Here is a 15612-nt window from a genome sequence, read left to right as displayed (position 1 = left end):
AAAACCTCTGTGGGGGCATGACATTCCCTTTAATATTTGCAACTGGTTAATGTTTATAAAAAACATTAAACAGTGACTATAAAGAATATTATCGTGGTTACATAGATTCTGCAGCAAGATAGCACACACGGACTCTTGTTATAAAAGACAACCTCAATTTGGGGGGGCAAGGGTATAGTGGTAATTCCAAGTCTGTGCACTCTGTGACCTAAAGCCTGTGATTGTTCCTCCTCCTCCCCCCTTCTTAAAATTTAAAAATAAATTACAAGCTTTTTCATTGTGATTTGGTACAGAGAACCCTACAATTACTTATTTTTCTAAAACATCTGTGGGTCTCCTCACCATAATTAAGCCTTGAATGGTTAGCTTAAAATAACTTTGACAGTCAAAAGATCACAGTTGCTGAAAATGCAGAACATTACAATCTTGCAACGGTGATTCAAGTTTTAGAAGATAATGAAGAACCAGAGGACCGTAGGTCAGAGGGTTTGGCGGCTTTCGAAGTAGTCTTTCAAGTACTGTTAAATATATTCCAGTGGATGTACTATGTTCAATGCACATGTAACTTGTGCTAAATATATTCTTGCACCATTGTTTCGGCTTAGGGTTACCAGAGGGAGATCGGCGGCGGCAGGGTGTGTGTGTGGCTAGCTAGAACATAGCGGGTGCCTGTCAGTGACTCTTGCCCAGAATTGATGTCACACTTCTCAGGGTTATAGAGATTATTATAGAGACTCTGGCACTTCCTAGACAGGACTGAGTTCACTTCTGCGTCCCCCCTCAGAAATCATGTAACTCATTTGGCCAGGTTTTTTTTAATTATTTTTATCCTGCTGCCACTCTGAGCAGCAATGGAAAACAGGAAATGGGAGACCTCCTCTATACCAGAGGACTGGCAACCCCCCCCCCCCCCATTAGATCTCTACTCCACTGGTGATCTCTCGACTGCCGATTAATCCCGGGATAATTTCACAATTCAAATATCCAGGGAAGTTTCACTTAAGAACTCCCCTACAGCCGGTGGAACCACCACAAACACAGTGATTCATATCAACGGTTCTGGTGCTCCCCCCCCCTTATTCCGTGTTTTTCCCGAACCTGCATGAATGTGAACCTTTAAAAAAAAACACGTCTCCAATCCAGATCAGTGGGGAGGTTCAGGGGTCTAATGTTTCAAATTTCCCGCCGTAAAGAGTGACGCAAATGCCTTCCAGCCAATTAGAGTGCGGCGGACTGTGTGCAATGTGCGCACAACTTTTATTTTGTTTTGCTTGGATTTTTTTGTTTTGCTCGGCTGATCAAATGTGTGCACAAGGGAACGAGAACCACTCTAATGTGGGCACAAGAGAACGGGAACTGGTCAAACATGGGCACAAGGGGTCAATCAGGAAAAAAGCTGCATATCGCATGTACGCGTTTACGTGCTCACGTTACCACATACTATCGTGACAAAAAAAGTTCCCGCCCCTACAAGGGACGACAGCCAATCAGGACAGTTCTTTGAAACTGAGGTAGGCATAGATGCCTTCACTAGAAACATGCTGCAGCGGGGAGGTTGAAAACTCAATAAAAAGGTGCAGTTTATTTTGAAACCTGGTTGCATCTGTATTTAATTTTCAGTGGGGATTCGGCCATTGTCATGTTAACCTGGGATAACTCCTGAAGTTACTTGAATGGCTAATTTACTCACTTGATAAAAGGGCGATTTAGAAATTTGGGGAAATGAAAAAATTAGAAAAATTATAAGAAAACTCTGGCAAGATCATGGTCATATGACTCCTCTGACTTTCATGTCAGAGTAACTAACCATGTAATCAATAGCAGGGTTCTCTGCAACAGACAAAGTTCACAATTTCACAAAGCAACATAGTGAAAGATTCAAGACAATCAACATGAGGATGTGGTTAAAATACCCCAGTACTTAAATTTGTAGACTGGGATTATAAACAAGTTTGGGATTTTAACCAGTGGTGGGATTCAAATAATTTAACAACCGATTCCAGTGGTGGGATTCAAATAATTTAACAACTGATTGTTTACAAGCACCATTTTAACAACCGGTTCTGCCGAAGTGGTGCAAACCTGCTGAATCCCACCACTGATTTTAACCCAACAAATTGTTGAGCCAGATATGTCAGAAAATAACATTGGTGACGCCTAATTCAACTCCACTGGATTAAAAACATAAGAAGAGTCCTGTTGGATCAAAGGAATAACAGCCAACCAAATGCCCTCCTTGCAGGTCTACAACAGGGACACAGAGGCCGAAGATTCCCCCCGATGTTGACCCCTAGCAACTCTCTTCCAGAGGGATGTCACTGTCTTTGAACATGGAAGCCTCACTGAATCACCATGGGTAATAACCATTGATAGGTCTACCCTCCATAAGTTTGCCTAATTCCCTTTTAAAGCCATCTATATTCTGTCTCATTAAAAGATGCTAGTAGATTGTATATTCCTCCGTCACAGAACTCAACATACTGAACCTTCCTTGTTTAATTATGGTCATAGACCAGCAATATGTCAAGTGAATGTTCTCCCCCACTCTGTATCTCTTTACACGTAATATTTTCCATATTGTTGCCCATTCATGGAACTAGCAGAGATCCTCTTTGAATTCCTTACAACCTGCTTAGGTGTTCACCATCCTGGATAATTTGATTTCATCCACAAATTTTGCCATTTCACTGCTCACGTAATTTAAATGGAAATGCTCCTTCTATAGAACTCTGATTGAACCCAGCATTTACTTTCTTCCATTATGAAAACTTCTTTTTATGAAACTTTGATATGAAGAAAGGTATCAGTATTGATATATATGGTTGTGAACATTTCTACCAATTTCTCCTTCAGGATTTGGGAGATCTGGCTGAAAAGATGCTGATACTCAGTGCTGGTGATTAATGTGACCAAAAAGAGAGAGAAGTCCTATATACACTTAATCATTGTGTATTCAATGGCCCTTTCTGCACAAACATTTTAAAACGTTTTTGGTTCTGAAAACGTTTTCTTTCCAGCCTCAAAATGTCTTCAGTGAATCCCTTTTAAAAATGATTCTTTAGGCTGAAACGTTTTTAAAACGGCTTCACGGCTGTGCAGTCACTTTAAGTCATTTTCCTCTCTGCCCGCCCTGAACTTCCTCCTCAGCGCCATTTTCTGAGCTCACTCTCCATTCCCCCTCGCCTGTTTTTTGAACATATCTGTGAGTTTCTTTATTGGGAGGGGGGCAATCTTCAAGACATCAATTATACAAAGTTTGGGGAATTGCAGACAAAGCTGTGGAGCACAGGAGCATCAATTCATCAACTAGCTTTAAACAAAGGGGAAAAACCAAGGGGGTTAGTGAGGACATATAACATGGTAAAGGGTGGGGGGGAATTGAAAACATTTTCCTCCATGTGGCGTGCTATCTACTGAATGATCATTCTCCTGAGGTAACTAACAAAGTTGCCACTTTTTTAGCTGAAGTGGTAAATGAAAGAGGACAGCTTTCTAATTGATCTGATTTTAACTAGTTTGATTTAATTATTTAAAGAATGTAGTAGTATATTTTTATAAGCTCTGTATTTTAAAAAATTCTGCTTAGTTTTATTTATGCTGGTCTCTGACTGTAAGTCGAAATAAATATATATTTAGTTTTATTGGATATTCTAATATTCCAGTATTTGAAATGTAATGTCTCTACATTGACATGCCTGACCAAGGGTCTTATTGTAGTGAAAACATTTTCCGAATGTTTTAGGAGGTTTGTGCGGAAAGGGTCAATAAGCTTTAAACTATTTACCCAGAAGAGGCATTCGGCCATTGCAGAACTCATGGGTGCCACAGCACCCACTGACACTTTTCCTGGCACCCACTTTTTAGAAAACGGTCCCCAGTGGGGCTTTTGCCCAGCAAGGGTTCTGATTCCATTGGAGATTTGATCAGCTGTGGAGATTTCTAAAAATGAAGCTTTGGCAGCAGTTGCCACTAAAGTACAAGGATCTTTACTGTGTGACTAAAGGTAAGCTAGGGCAGCCATTTTGTGCTGGCCACCTCCACCAGCAGGCAGTTTGTGGCAGCCATTTTGTGTTTGCACCCACCATATGTCAGAATTCCAAATGTGTCCACAAGCTCAAAAACATTCAGGACCCCTGGACTAAGCTAACTGATCTGTAATTTCCTGAACACCTCCTCCCAATCTCATTCTAAAAATCAGCATTAAATTTGCTTCTTTTTCCTCCTTTAGCTGAGAGGGCAATTTTAGTGACACGCTGCACATTATGAAGATTCCTCTGTCTAACACCCCCCCCACCAATATTTCACAAAACACTATCCTCTGTCCCCCATTCCTTTTTATGTTCTTCAGCATGCAGATTTTCTGGAGGAATTAATATTTGATCCCCCCGCCCCTTCTTCCCTCCAGCAACTGTAGGAAATGCTAGGTTCTTCCCTGCCTCTCCTTGAAGGCAGTCTTCCACACACTTGAGCTCCTGTATACACATCAATGATGCATGACTTCTCAAGGATTTTGGGATGCTCTAGCAAGTATTTGTGACAGTGAAAGTCCCAGCCACACATAATAAATGAACTGGGTTCAATAGGGAGATAGCGATCAGCTATTCAATCCTATCCGGCTAAATGAGCACACTCCAGCAGAGGCAGCAATATATGTTCTCCAAAGAATACTCCAAAACTCAGAAAAATAAATCAAAACATGCACAGAATGGCAGAGACATGGGGGACAGGGAATTGTATTGTTTGTGATGAATTACATTGCAAATAATAATTCAATAGGTATCTGGGACACATAACACTGAATACACCATTCAGAAAAATGTTCAAGCTTTATAACATTCTTACTCAGATACTACAAACTGTTATATGATTTTGAGAGGATAAGCTGCACTTGCTGATGCCTCTCATTGGGCAAGCTAGCAGGCATTAATAATGCTGTTTTGGTGGCACTCTAAGCAGAGTTACACCTTTCTAAGTCCACTGAAGGGTACTCTTCTGATGAGGATGCCAGTGTTAAACTGCTAAGTGATTTACCAAATTATTGCCACATGAACATACAAAGGTACCTTATACCATGTCAGGCTACTAGCAGATCAATGCATTGCACTGATACAACACATTGTACCATGATCAACAGTGGCTCTTCAGGGTTCCAGGTAGTGCTCTTTCACATTACCCACCACCTGACCTTTTACCTAGAGATGCCAGGGATTGAACCCGGGACCTTCTGAATGCAAAGCAGATGCTCAACCACTGAGCTGCATCCTTTCAAAAATCAATTCAACTGATTGCCAGTGACAAGTGCCCTTTTGGTTCTAGTGACCACCACTCCAACCCACCCTGGCCTGATGCAGTAGCATGAAGATCCCCTCCAGTGTTTTCCATAAATTGCAGGGAACTCAGGTGAGGTCTCTCATGTTATATTGAGCTTGGATACTCTGAGACATCCCTCCCACCTCTGGCTCATTCCGCACATGCAGAATAATGCACTTTCAAACTGCTTTCAGTGCTCTGAAGGTGGTATCAGCAAAATCCACTGGTAAACAAAGCTGTAGTGGTTTGAAAATATTTTATGCGAAGCGAAGGCCCCTGTCTCCATTCTTCTGTTGCTGCAACTTGAAGGAGGGCTGGGGAGATCTTCATGTAGTGCTGAGTTATTAAACAGCTCTGGTTCTACAGCCCAAAGCAACATGACAGTGCTTAATGGGTCCAGGTCTCTCTCTGGCATGCTCAGACCACAAGAGGCAGGGGTGGGTAGACTCATATTATGTTTAGCTTTGGACATTTCATGACTTTTATGATATTGGAAGTTATGTGTTTGTTTAGCCAGATATTAATATTATTAATAGTTTCATTTATATAAAACTGTTTTCAGAGCTGGGGTTTCCCAGATCCATGTTTGACAACTTATGTTTTAAAGCAAAATAAATGAAATCAAATGTGGGTAGCTGCACCCCCTTTTGCTTGCTGCAAGGTACACAAGTGTTTCATCTGGGTTTCCCACAACAAGGCTATAAAGTATGGATGATATAAATCTTTAAACATCATGTCCATAATCCCTAGACATCGAAAACTAGCATGTCAGGCATTGCTAGGCTACAAACTGCCTCCTGAACATCTAACTTTCCACTTCCAAGGGATCATCTACAACAGTTGCTCCCACTCTGGGGTGCCAATTCCTCCTGGGGTACTCGCCAAACTGTTTGAAAAAAAACATGTAATGGGTTTGCTTATATGGGGGTACAATTTTAGGAAAATGGGTTGCCAAGGGGTATGCAAGCGAAATAAAGGTTGGGACCCACTGGTCTACACATTAAACAGCGGAAGGAAGCAGTTTTGATCCAGAAATTATGTGAGAAGACAATATTGTGCTGTGTCTCCCTACAAGGCAGCTTCATCCCCGGTAAATCATCTTAAACAGTATTACACATATTATCGATAATCATCTGCTTCATCCCAAACTGGGAAACTGTGTGGGGTTTAACGGGAGGGAGGCGGGAGAAAGCGAAGAGCCGGACAGCCCCCCTCTGCCTTCCTCCGAATCCCCCCCAGTTAAACCCCACACAGTTTCCCAGTGTGGGATGAAGCAGATTATCATCGATCATAGTTGCTTCTTGGCCACCAGCACGCCCCCTTGCCCCTTTTCTCCCCACTGAAGGCGCTTCGCCCCCCAACCAGGCGCTCTCACCTAACCCCGCAGAGCGGGCGGCGAGGGCGCCAAAGGCTCCGGGCCAGGAACTGGACGGCGTCGGCGGCTGCTGCAGAGGACATGGCTGTGGAGCAGCCGGCAAAAGGGGGATCTGTCGGCCCCTACCTGGCCAATGAGAGGACGAGAAGGAGCCCTTCCGCGGAAGCCTGGCTCCACCGCGACGACAGGCCCGAGGGAGGAGCCACCCTGGCAGAGGAGGAGGAGGCAAAGGCGGGCCCCCGCGCCTGGGAAAAGTGGAGGCGGCGGCGTTTGTGGCTGAGTGCCGTGGCGGGAGGCTGTGCAAAAAGCGAGCCGTGCCGAAGAAACCAGAATCGGGAGAAATGAGTTGCTGCCGGGAGATGAGACGGTCATGATGAGGCTGGGAGAGGAAGCGCGGCTGGGGAAGAAAGTTGGTCTGAACTGCCAACATTTCGTCGACTCGGAACCACGTCTGGCGAGTTCTCACGTTTTGGAACCCTGCAAGTTTGGGGAACCTGCGAGCGTGGCCCTGCAAGCTCCCGGCTGCGATTGCCGCGCGCTTGCAAGAATTGAATGGGTGTTTTGCACAGGAAGCCTGTGAAGTATGAATGACGTGCACGCATGTTGTAAACGCCATGCACATGTCACATCTGTGGGATTAACTCTCTATGGCAGTTGCGGCGTCGGCGAAGAAGTATTTTTTCACTGAGAGGGAGCCTAGGCAGTGCCAGGTTACCTGGGCAGTGTTGGGATTCAAATACTTTAACAACCGGTTCCGGTGGTGTGATTCAAATAATTTAAAATGCTGCATATTGAATTTAAATGTTTTTAGATGTTTTGAGTAACTTATTGGTTTTTATTATATTGTGCACTGCCTAGAGCCCTTTGGAGATGAGGCAGTCTACAAAATTAATTAAATAATAATAATAATAATAATAATAATAATAATAATAATAATAATAATAATAATAATAATAATAATAATAATAATAATAATACACATTAACTGGTTGTTTACAAGCACCATTTTAACAGCCGGTTCTGTCGAAGTGGTGCAAACCTGCTGAATCCCACCGCTGCCTGTAGGCTTCGCTGGCTGAAGCCTAAGGTCTTTAGGAGCCCTGCGGCCAGGGTGCATAATATTTTTGACACTAGGGTGTTTTGGGTTTTCCAGATTGTATGGACATGTTCCAGTAGGATTTTCTCCTGACGTTTCAACTGTGTCAGGAGAAAATACTACTGAAACACGGCCATATAACCCAGAAAACCCACAATACCCTGGTGATTCCGGCTGTGAAAGCCTTTGACAATACATTTTTGACACTGTCACAGGCCTTTCTTACATGTGCTGTCATAACGCACTAGTCTCTAAACAGCAATTTTCCTTGCACTCCATTTCAAAATAATGTTGTATTGAGCTGAGAACTCGACACTAGCATTGGTTTCTGTATTGTTTTTGTCCTTCCAGGACTTTGTTGAGGTGGACATAGACCCCATTTTTTGATGCCATTTTGTGGCCCCCATCTTCCTCTTGGTGTGAGGGTGGGGAATTGGGAGAGGCCTCACAAGTAGAGTAACGTAGGGCCTCTCTTCATCTAAATGTGGCTCTGGCCCTAGGAGAGTTCTAAGGAGAGAAAGGGAGACGGAAACCATCTGGTCAGAAGCCAGAGAACAAAGTTATCTGAGATCAAAGAGATCTACAGAGAACAAAGTTATATGAGATCTACTTTCAGAGATCTAAAACAGCACCATGGAGAGCTGTCCAAGTTGCAGCGGAATATGAGAGGCTTGCAGAAGGCCCCTGGGAAACCTAGAAAACTCTTAACCCATAGGTGTCAAACTCAGCAGGGGATGATGGGAACTGTAGTCCATAATATCTGGACAGGCGCAAGTTTGACACTTGTGCTCTAACCGCTTCTTTAGTTCCAACTTAGTCATCTTGTCTAAGCCTGAGTTTAGTATCCGTGTTTCCTGCTTTGATTCCCCATCTCTCTTTTTTGAATTAAACCCTACTTCATTTTTAAGTTCTAATTGTGGTTATAGGTAATGGAAGGGTCTGCGAGTTGTGATAGAATTGTTTTTCTTACTGGCCAACCCCCAGCCCCCCGGAAGTGGACTGAAGGCACCACTGCTTTTTTTTGTCAGGATGCCACATTGGACACTCCTGGGTTAACCCTTCTGTTTCTTCCCTATCTGAACCTGCAATTTGCGATTTATGAATGGAGCAAGACAAACACCATTATGTGGCAGAGATCTTGCCACTTACTTGCATACTAAACAAGCTAGTTAACCGGATCCCTAATCCACACACACCTGATGGTCATTTCACGACTTTTCTACACCATAACTAGTTGGGTAATTATCACATTGTTTTCCTTGGTCTGGTTTACAACTCATCCCCTGTCTGCAGTTATTCTTTTTCCTCATTTGAGCTCCTGTCATAATTTACTGTGCTCAGTGTTATTTTGGGGTTATGTGCCCCATTTCTCTTCCCAGATAGCCAATAGGTTTATAAAAAGAGTATTGCCTTATTCATATCTGAATTCCTCTCTGCAGAATAATGACAAATATTTGATCGAGCTGAGTAAACAGTACAGGTGCTTTTGTGCTGTTCAAAAATGTAATAGCAGGTTCACCTCCAAATGGAAGAGTTCCAACAGTGAATTTACTCTCTTGTCTTGTTAACAATGAAAACAACCCCACTCCCAAACAAACCCTTACAGCTATATGACTGAAGGAAGAACAGCACTCCACACAGATTAAAAAATTAACACTGTTTGAAATGTCTTTACATCTGGAAACTGCATATGATCAATAAATAAAAAATACTGACATTTTCTCCAGAATTTCAATCTTTAATGGTGCATTTATAAAGAAATGGTATACTGTTTGATAATTATGCTGAAAATGGTTTAACTACAATCCAAGTTTCAGCCTGTACCACAACGTTGATGACATGCAGGCCCATACCCTTTGTGGCAGGTTTTCACATTTCTAAAATAGAAAAATATATTTGTGCTTACAGTGGTATAATTTAATCATGAAGAGAATTAAACATTGCTTTGCTGTTTCTTAGACTCTAATTTTCAAAGGCCATTCAGGGCATTTTGGGGTATAGAATAGGACTAGAAAAAGTAAGGTGACAGCTGAGGCTATGAGATTATGTCACTCCCTGAATGCTAACACTTACTTAACTATGGCACTTGCAGATTTAGGTACATCATTAACAATATAGGGCATTTTTGGCACTGTATTTATATACTGTGCCAATAATTCTTTAACCAGACAGTCATGCAACATATTCTCAAACAGCACTCATTGGACAAAGATACTTTTACTTTATATTCTCTTTTTAAAAATTAATTTTATTAATTTTAATACATTGTATATTTACATAGTTAGAAATAGTAAGAAGTGTCAGTGAAGTAAGTTATCAATACATAATGCACACAAATTCACTAACATTATAAAATAAACTAATCTAATTAGTCATGCTGACATTTGGTATACTTAGTTCTTCTACTTATCTTTCCCTTTCCAAATAGTATACCGGTAACATAATCGAATACAAACTTCCCCTTAGGGTTGACTGTATCTGAAGAATTAAAGAAAAAATCCACAATTATATGTCAAACAAATTATAAATCTTAAACATATATTCAATTTCCTCTAAAAATGTTTCCAATGTAACTCTAAGTATGTCTCTATATATTTAATTTTCCATATATTTATTTAATTTTTCATTAACACATATTTGCTAATGATTTGTTTTGTACAATTCTTCCTCACACCCTTTGGACCACAGTTGGGACTGCCCGCATGAGACTGTGCGAATGGTCCCGACGAATGGTCATTTAAGCCGGTGGGAAGCTGCTGCCTCTGGCCAAGCAGAAACGGCCTATGCTACTGCCACCCCGATATAGTAAAGTTGCACCAGCATAGCAACACAGGACTATCAGAAGTTCACTTTTGCATATGCTTTACCTGGTCACACCTATGATAGTGAAAAGGAGATAAACGGGTGGAGATGGGGACTTGGTAGGTATGAAGACCTGCTTATTTGGTTGTGTCCTGTCTTCAGGGAAGGATGGGAGGCATGTCGGGGCAAGATTTCTTGTCCTTAAGTAAATGGTTGATGACAAAGACTTTATGATAAGAACATTGAATCAAAAATGGGAGAAGGAAGGTTTTCTAGACACTGGGAAAACTGAAAATTTAATAGACAGTTGGAAAAACATAAAGATTGAGAAATATATGGAGTTGGAAAGAAAAGTGATATTGAAATGGTATAGAACACCAAAACAACTAGCATACATGATTAAAGGACTTAGTCCTAAATGCTGGCACTGCGGAGAACAGGAGGCATATTATAGCCACATGTGGACGGAATGTATAGAAGTGAAAAGATTTTGGACAACCGTATTGTTATATATCGAGAAACTGGTGAAGATTAATATTGGGATAAATAATGATTTAATGTTCATGGGTGTAATGGAGGATAGAAGGGTAGATAAAAAATATAGCTATATGTATAAAATAATGATCAAAGCAGCACATGTAACAATAGCTTTAGGCTGGAAAGAAAGAAAAAAGGACAATCCAGAAATGGTTGGAATACATCTGGGAACAAGTGACACTGGACATTTTCGATATAATAACAAAAAATAAACTGTGGCAAGATAAACAGAGTGAAATTCTGAAGATATGGACAATATATGTGGACTGGATGAAAGAAGCTGGAGTCAATGAGGAGATATGGGAGAAGAGATTACAAAGAATGAACTTACTGCTGTTTGTTTGATAAAACTATGAAGAAAATACAGGGGGGAGGGGGGAAAGAGGGAAATGTATTGTTTGAAAACGAATGAAGAAAAGTATTAATATAAAATGGAATATTCAAATGATACAATAAAAAAATTTAAAAAAAGATTTCTTGTCCTGATGCGCTTTTTCTTGCCTCAAGTATGTGTCTCACTTTCCCCAAGGAAAGTGAGAGCGCTTCTGGCACAACTTTTTTGCGCCAGAGTGGTGTGAGGCTGGGGGATGCCGGCAGTGGGTAATCAGCCTTGATGTGCTTTTCACTATATTGTTTTGAGGCCAGACCTCAAAGTGCGCTGAGCACTTTTGATAGAAAACTGCCAGGTTGTCAAGAGGGATGGTCACATTTGTGTTGATCAGCATGACAATTTAAACATCAGTGTTTGGCCATGTCATAAATTTAAAGTGATAGTCTGTTTCCCACAGCCCCATCCAAAGGGAGGGGGACTAAAGTGCTTTAGGGAGCGGCATGACTGTTCGCCGGTACGTTTACCGTCCCTGTGGCACTTACCCCGGTGGAAGTGTGGCAGATGTTCCAATGGCCCTCAGTCCCATGCCATGACTCAGCCAGCCCCAGACCACGACACCTGGAAGTCTGGGATGTGGAAGGGCTGATAAAAAGTGTGTGTGTAGGGGGGCTGGGAGCCAGGATCACTGGTCCCCCATCCTTGGACTCACACCACCCTTTGGATGGCATAGGTCTTGTAAGCCTTAAGGGGATTTCTGGTAGAGGGGGAGTTGCAGAGCTTTTTCTTGTGCCCTGTGCTACCAGAAAGCCTCTTGGAGGTGGTATGGCACTGCCACATTGGCACTGTGTCCTGCTGCCTCCGCCTTTGGATGGCCCTGCCAATGTGTTATTCAAGTGAAGGATCGTGTGGGGAGAGTTCCATACCAAATGCTTACAAACACTTCCACTGTTCCCAAAATAAGATGCGAAGCTTGAAATTGAACTTTTGCATATCAAAGTGATCTGAGTTAATTGCTAGTAGTCATGTCAGATGGGAAAGGGGAATCTTGCTCCTCTTCAAGAATCATCCTTTGGATCACGTTCTTGATTGACTTATACTGGTCAGGGGGTCAGTTGTACAGTTTCCTGTAAAGTTAGCTTGTAGCTATCAAGGACAAGTTTTTCCAAGAATGGCCAATAACACCAACAGGACCAGTAAGATCAACCTATTATTCATTCATTTTTTCACTTAATGCAAAACAAAAAAAGAAACTAAGAACAGCACATGACATATATTAGCAATTCAATTTCTCCCTCCTGTGCTCCCCATTTTATAAGAATAGTATGAATAACATTTTTTCCATTTATCTAGAAATTCTGTGGCTGGCCTGTTATTTACATAACTTGTCAGTTCCATCATCACTGCATACTCTGCTAGCTTTCTTTCCCAGTCTTTCCACCGTGGACAATCTTCTGCTTTCCATTTCGTTGCAAATATAATTCTGGCCACTGTTATCATATATCTAAATAATTCTTCTAGAATTTTTGGAATATTTTGGGGCAAGATGCTCAGTAGCATACTCTTAGCATCCACTGTAAATTTAATTTTTAAAATTTTCTGGAATTTATTATGTATTTCTATCCAATAGGTTTTTCTCTTTTTGCAAGTTTACCACATATGGGAAAAGGTGCCATCCACCTCTCTGCACTCCTAATATTTCCCTTTATAATTCTTATCCATTTTCTCAATATCCTCAATATTCTCAATTGTACTAATTTTCCCTTAGTATTTGACTTGCTGTGAACTTTATATCTTTAATCTTTCCTATTGTTGGAGAGATATCTCTTCCCCAAAACTTTGCATCCATCTAATTATATATGTTTTACTTGTTCTGTTTCTGGGTCAAATTAGAGCAATAGCTCATAAATCCATCCTAATAAATGTTCTTTTAGCTGCGTTATAGCATTTTTGAATTCTGTCAACCCCTTATTGCACCTCTTGCTGTAAGAATGTCCTTTTTAAATTTTAAAACTAGTTGAAAGTATAAATTATGTAAATCTTTCACTTTTTGGTGACATGTTCTACTGCATGGGTGAAAGTTCAAACCCTGTTTCGGTCAAACTGTCAGAAAACAATTTATTCCAGGGTCTTGTGTTTGGAGACAGGGGAATCAAATCATCCATGGTTGGAAATCCGCATCTTTGACACAGGTGCATGGGCGGAAAAGAAGAAAGTCTTGGGGGTTCCTGAAAAATGAAAGTCTTTGGGTTGTAACTGTCATGCCCCCACAGAAGCTTTTATTATTTTCCCTATTAAGTATCAGTCACCCCTATAGCTAGCATTGTTTTAGTTCTTTGTATAATCTTCAAAGGGAGGGAATTTTAGTTAGCTCCTGTCCCTTTAAGATGTTTCCCAAGAGGCAGTCTTCCTTTATTACCCAGTAATCCCCCTGTTCAGTCAGGCAGTCAGTTCAAGGTGCCTAGGGAGTAGGAAGGCAGTAGTATTTGTCATGTCCAAGGTGTATAGAGAACATAAAGTTGTTAACACAGATTAGTATCCAGATAAAAGACTCAAGGAACCTAAAGAAAGCAAAGACAAAGTGGATTTTCTTGAAAGGAGCCAAAATAGAACAAAGTCTACAGTTTCAAGTTTGTTCCAGTCAAGCAAGTACTTTATTTTAGACAGACCCTGGGAGGAGTTAGGGTCTCCATAATTCTTCTAAGCAACAAACCTTTTGTTTGAACTGTTAAACCTTGCTTGTGACTCTCCCACTCTGTTCTGGTCAAGCACAGGGCACCGGAAACAGTTTTACTTGTGGAACAGAATAGTAACAGTTTGGGAACCATTGGGCTAGCAGGGCTCTGCAATCTGTGGCTCTCCAAATGTTCATGGACTACAATTCCCATCAGCCCCTGCCAGCATGGCCAATTGTAGTCCATGAACATTTGGAGAGCCACAGGTTGCAGACCCCTGAGTGTACCACCCAGCACCAGCCATTCTGAAGTCAACCACCCAAATAACATGTGAGACATAGCAGACCTTGGCTATTACTTGAGATCTTTAGTTCTGGGAAGCAGAGACTAGAGAGCATACCACTTGCCGACAGCCATTCCAAAGCCTCTAATGGGGCAACGTGAGCCAGAGCAGCAATAGGCTAATTTGTTGGTCATATAGTGGAGGGGAATAAATTGTATTACATTCTTAAAATGTAAGCCACTTTTAGGTTCTTATGTATATGATAAACATACAATAAAGGCATATAATAAAATGTATATAATAAATTATATATATCAGTTTATAAATGATGTAAATCCATTGAATAAACACCCACCAGGAACTTCAACACCACTTCTGCAACTGGGGCCCCAAGGACAGGACTGTTCACCTCAGGAATGTATAGACAGAGTTTGCAAGGGAAAGACTCACTGTGAGGGAGCTCTTGCCCCAAAGTAAGTCTTCTGAGCATCCTCCAGCCTCCGCATTCAGAGTATCCCTGGGGCATAGGGCTCACTAATATCCATGACCTCTGAATGTTTTCCTCCACCACAGTTGGGGGAAAAAAACTGTGGTCAAGCTTAGAGATGCTCTCAGGTTTATCGTTCAACTTGACTTGAAAATTACTATTTGAATTTCACTCCTCTCTTGTCCATTTTTGTCAAACTGCATTTTTTTTGCTAAGGTTAACAAATCTTTGATGTTATTTCTGTATGTTAAACAGAAAAAGTGTACAGCATAAAAACGTCACTGAAATGGAGTCAAAAGAAAGAAACACATTGGAAACACCATCACTGGAAACAGACAAAATAAAGTTCCTGATGACAATGTAAGAAAATAAAAAGAAATGAGAAGCGACATATTTCTGTATCCCTATACTGGCTAAAACAGCTCACGAGGCAGAAGTAATGGGTTGGATCCCGCCAGCTTTTTCATTCAATCTCACCCAATTCCCTTCCTTTCTATAGTGCCCATTGCACACGGCTTTGGTACATCCAGGCCTAATGATCCCCAGCATTGAAATTACTATTTCAAATCTCTTATACCTTTAATGGAGCCTTAATGGGCAGTTGAAGCTTCTGTGGCATAGAGGTAAATAATATCCTATTAAGCTTCCATTAAAGAGGCAGAACTCTGACAATGCTAGGGCAGTCTTATTTCACTGCTATGCTATAGTTCAGGTTTGCT

The 15612-nt window shown here is 41.3% G+C and overlaps 1 protein-coding gene across 2 annotated transcripts in view; it reads right to left on the bottom strand.

The window, feature by feature from the left end:
* The window catches only part of LOC125439329 (enoyl-CoA delta isomerase 2-like), a 58539-nt gene extending 51653 nt beyond the window's left edge, over positions 1-6886 (bottom strand). Inside the window, exon 1 of one of the 2 annotated variants that reach the window (XM_048508376.1) lies at positions 6812-6886. Coding sequence is in view for 1 of the 2 variants with exons in the window: in XM_048508374.1 (XP_048364331.1) it covers positions 6686-6768 (83 nt within the window). In the remaining variant the exon portion in view is untranslated. The other variant, XM_048508374.1, reaches the window with a different exon arrangement.
* Between the last annotated feature and the right edge of the window lie 8726 nt (positions 6887-15612).

The sequence above is a fragment of the Sphaerodactylus townsendi genome, linkage group LG09 (genome assembly GCF_021028975.2).
Source record: "Sphaerodactylus townsendi isolate TG3544 linkage group LG09, MPM_Stown_v2.3, whole genome shotgun sequence".
Classification (NCBI taxonomy): domain Eukaryota; kingdom Metazoa; phylum Chordata; class Lepidosauria; order Squamata; family Sphaerodactylidae; genus Sphaerodactylus; species Sphaerodactylus townsendi.
This window is presented reverse-complemented; position numbering and strand designations above follow the sequence as displayed.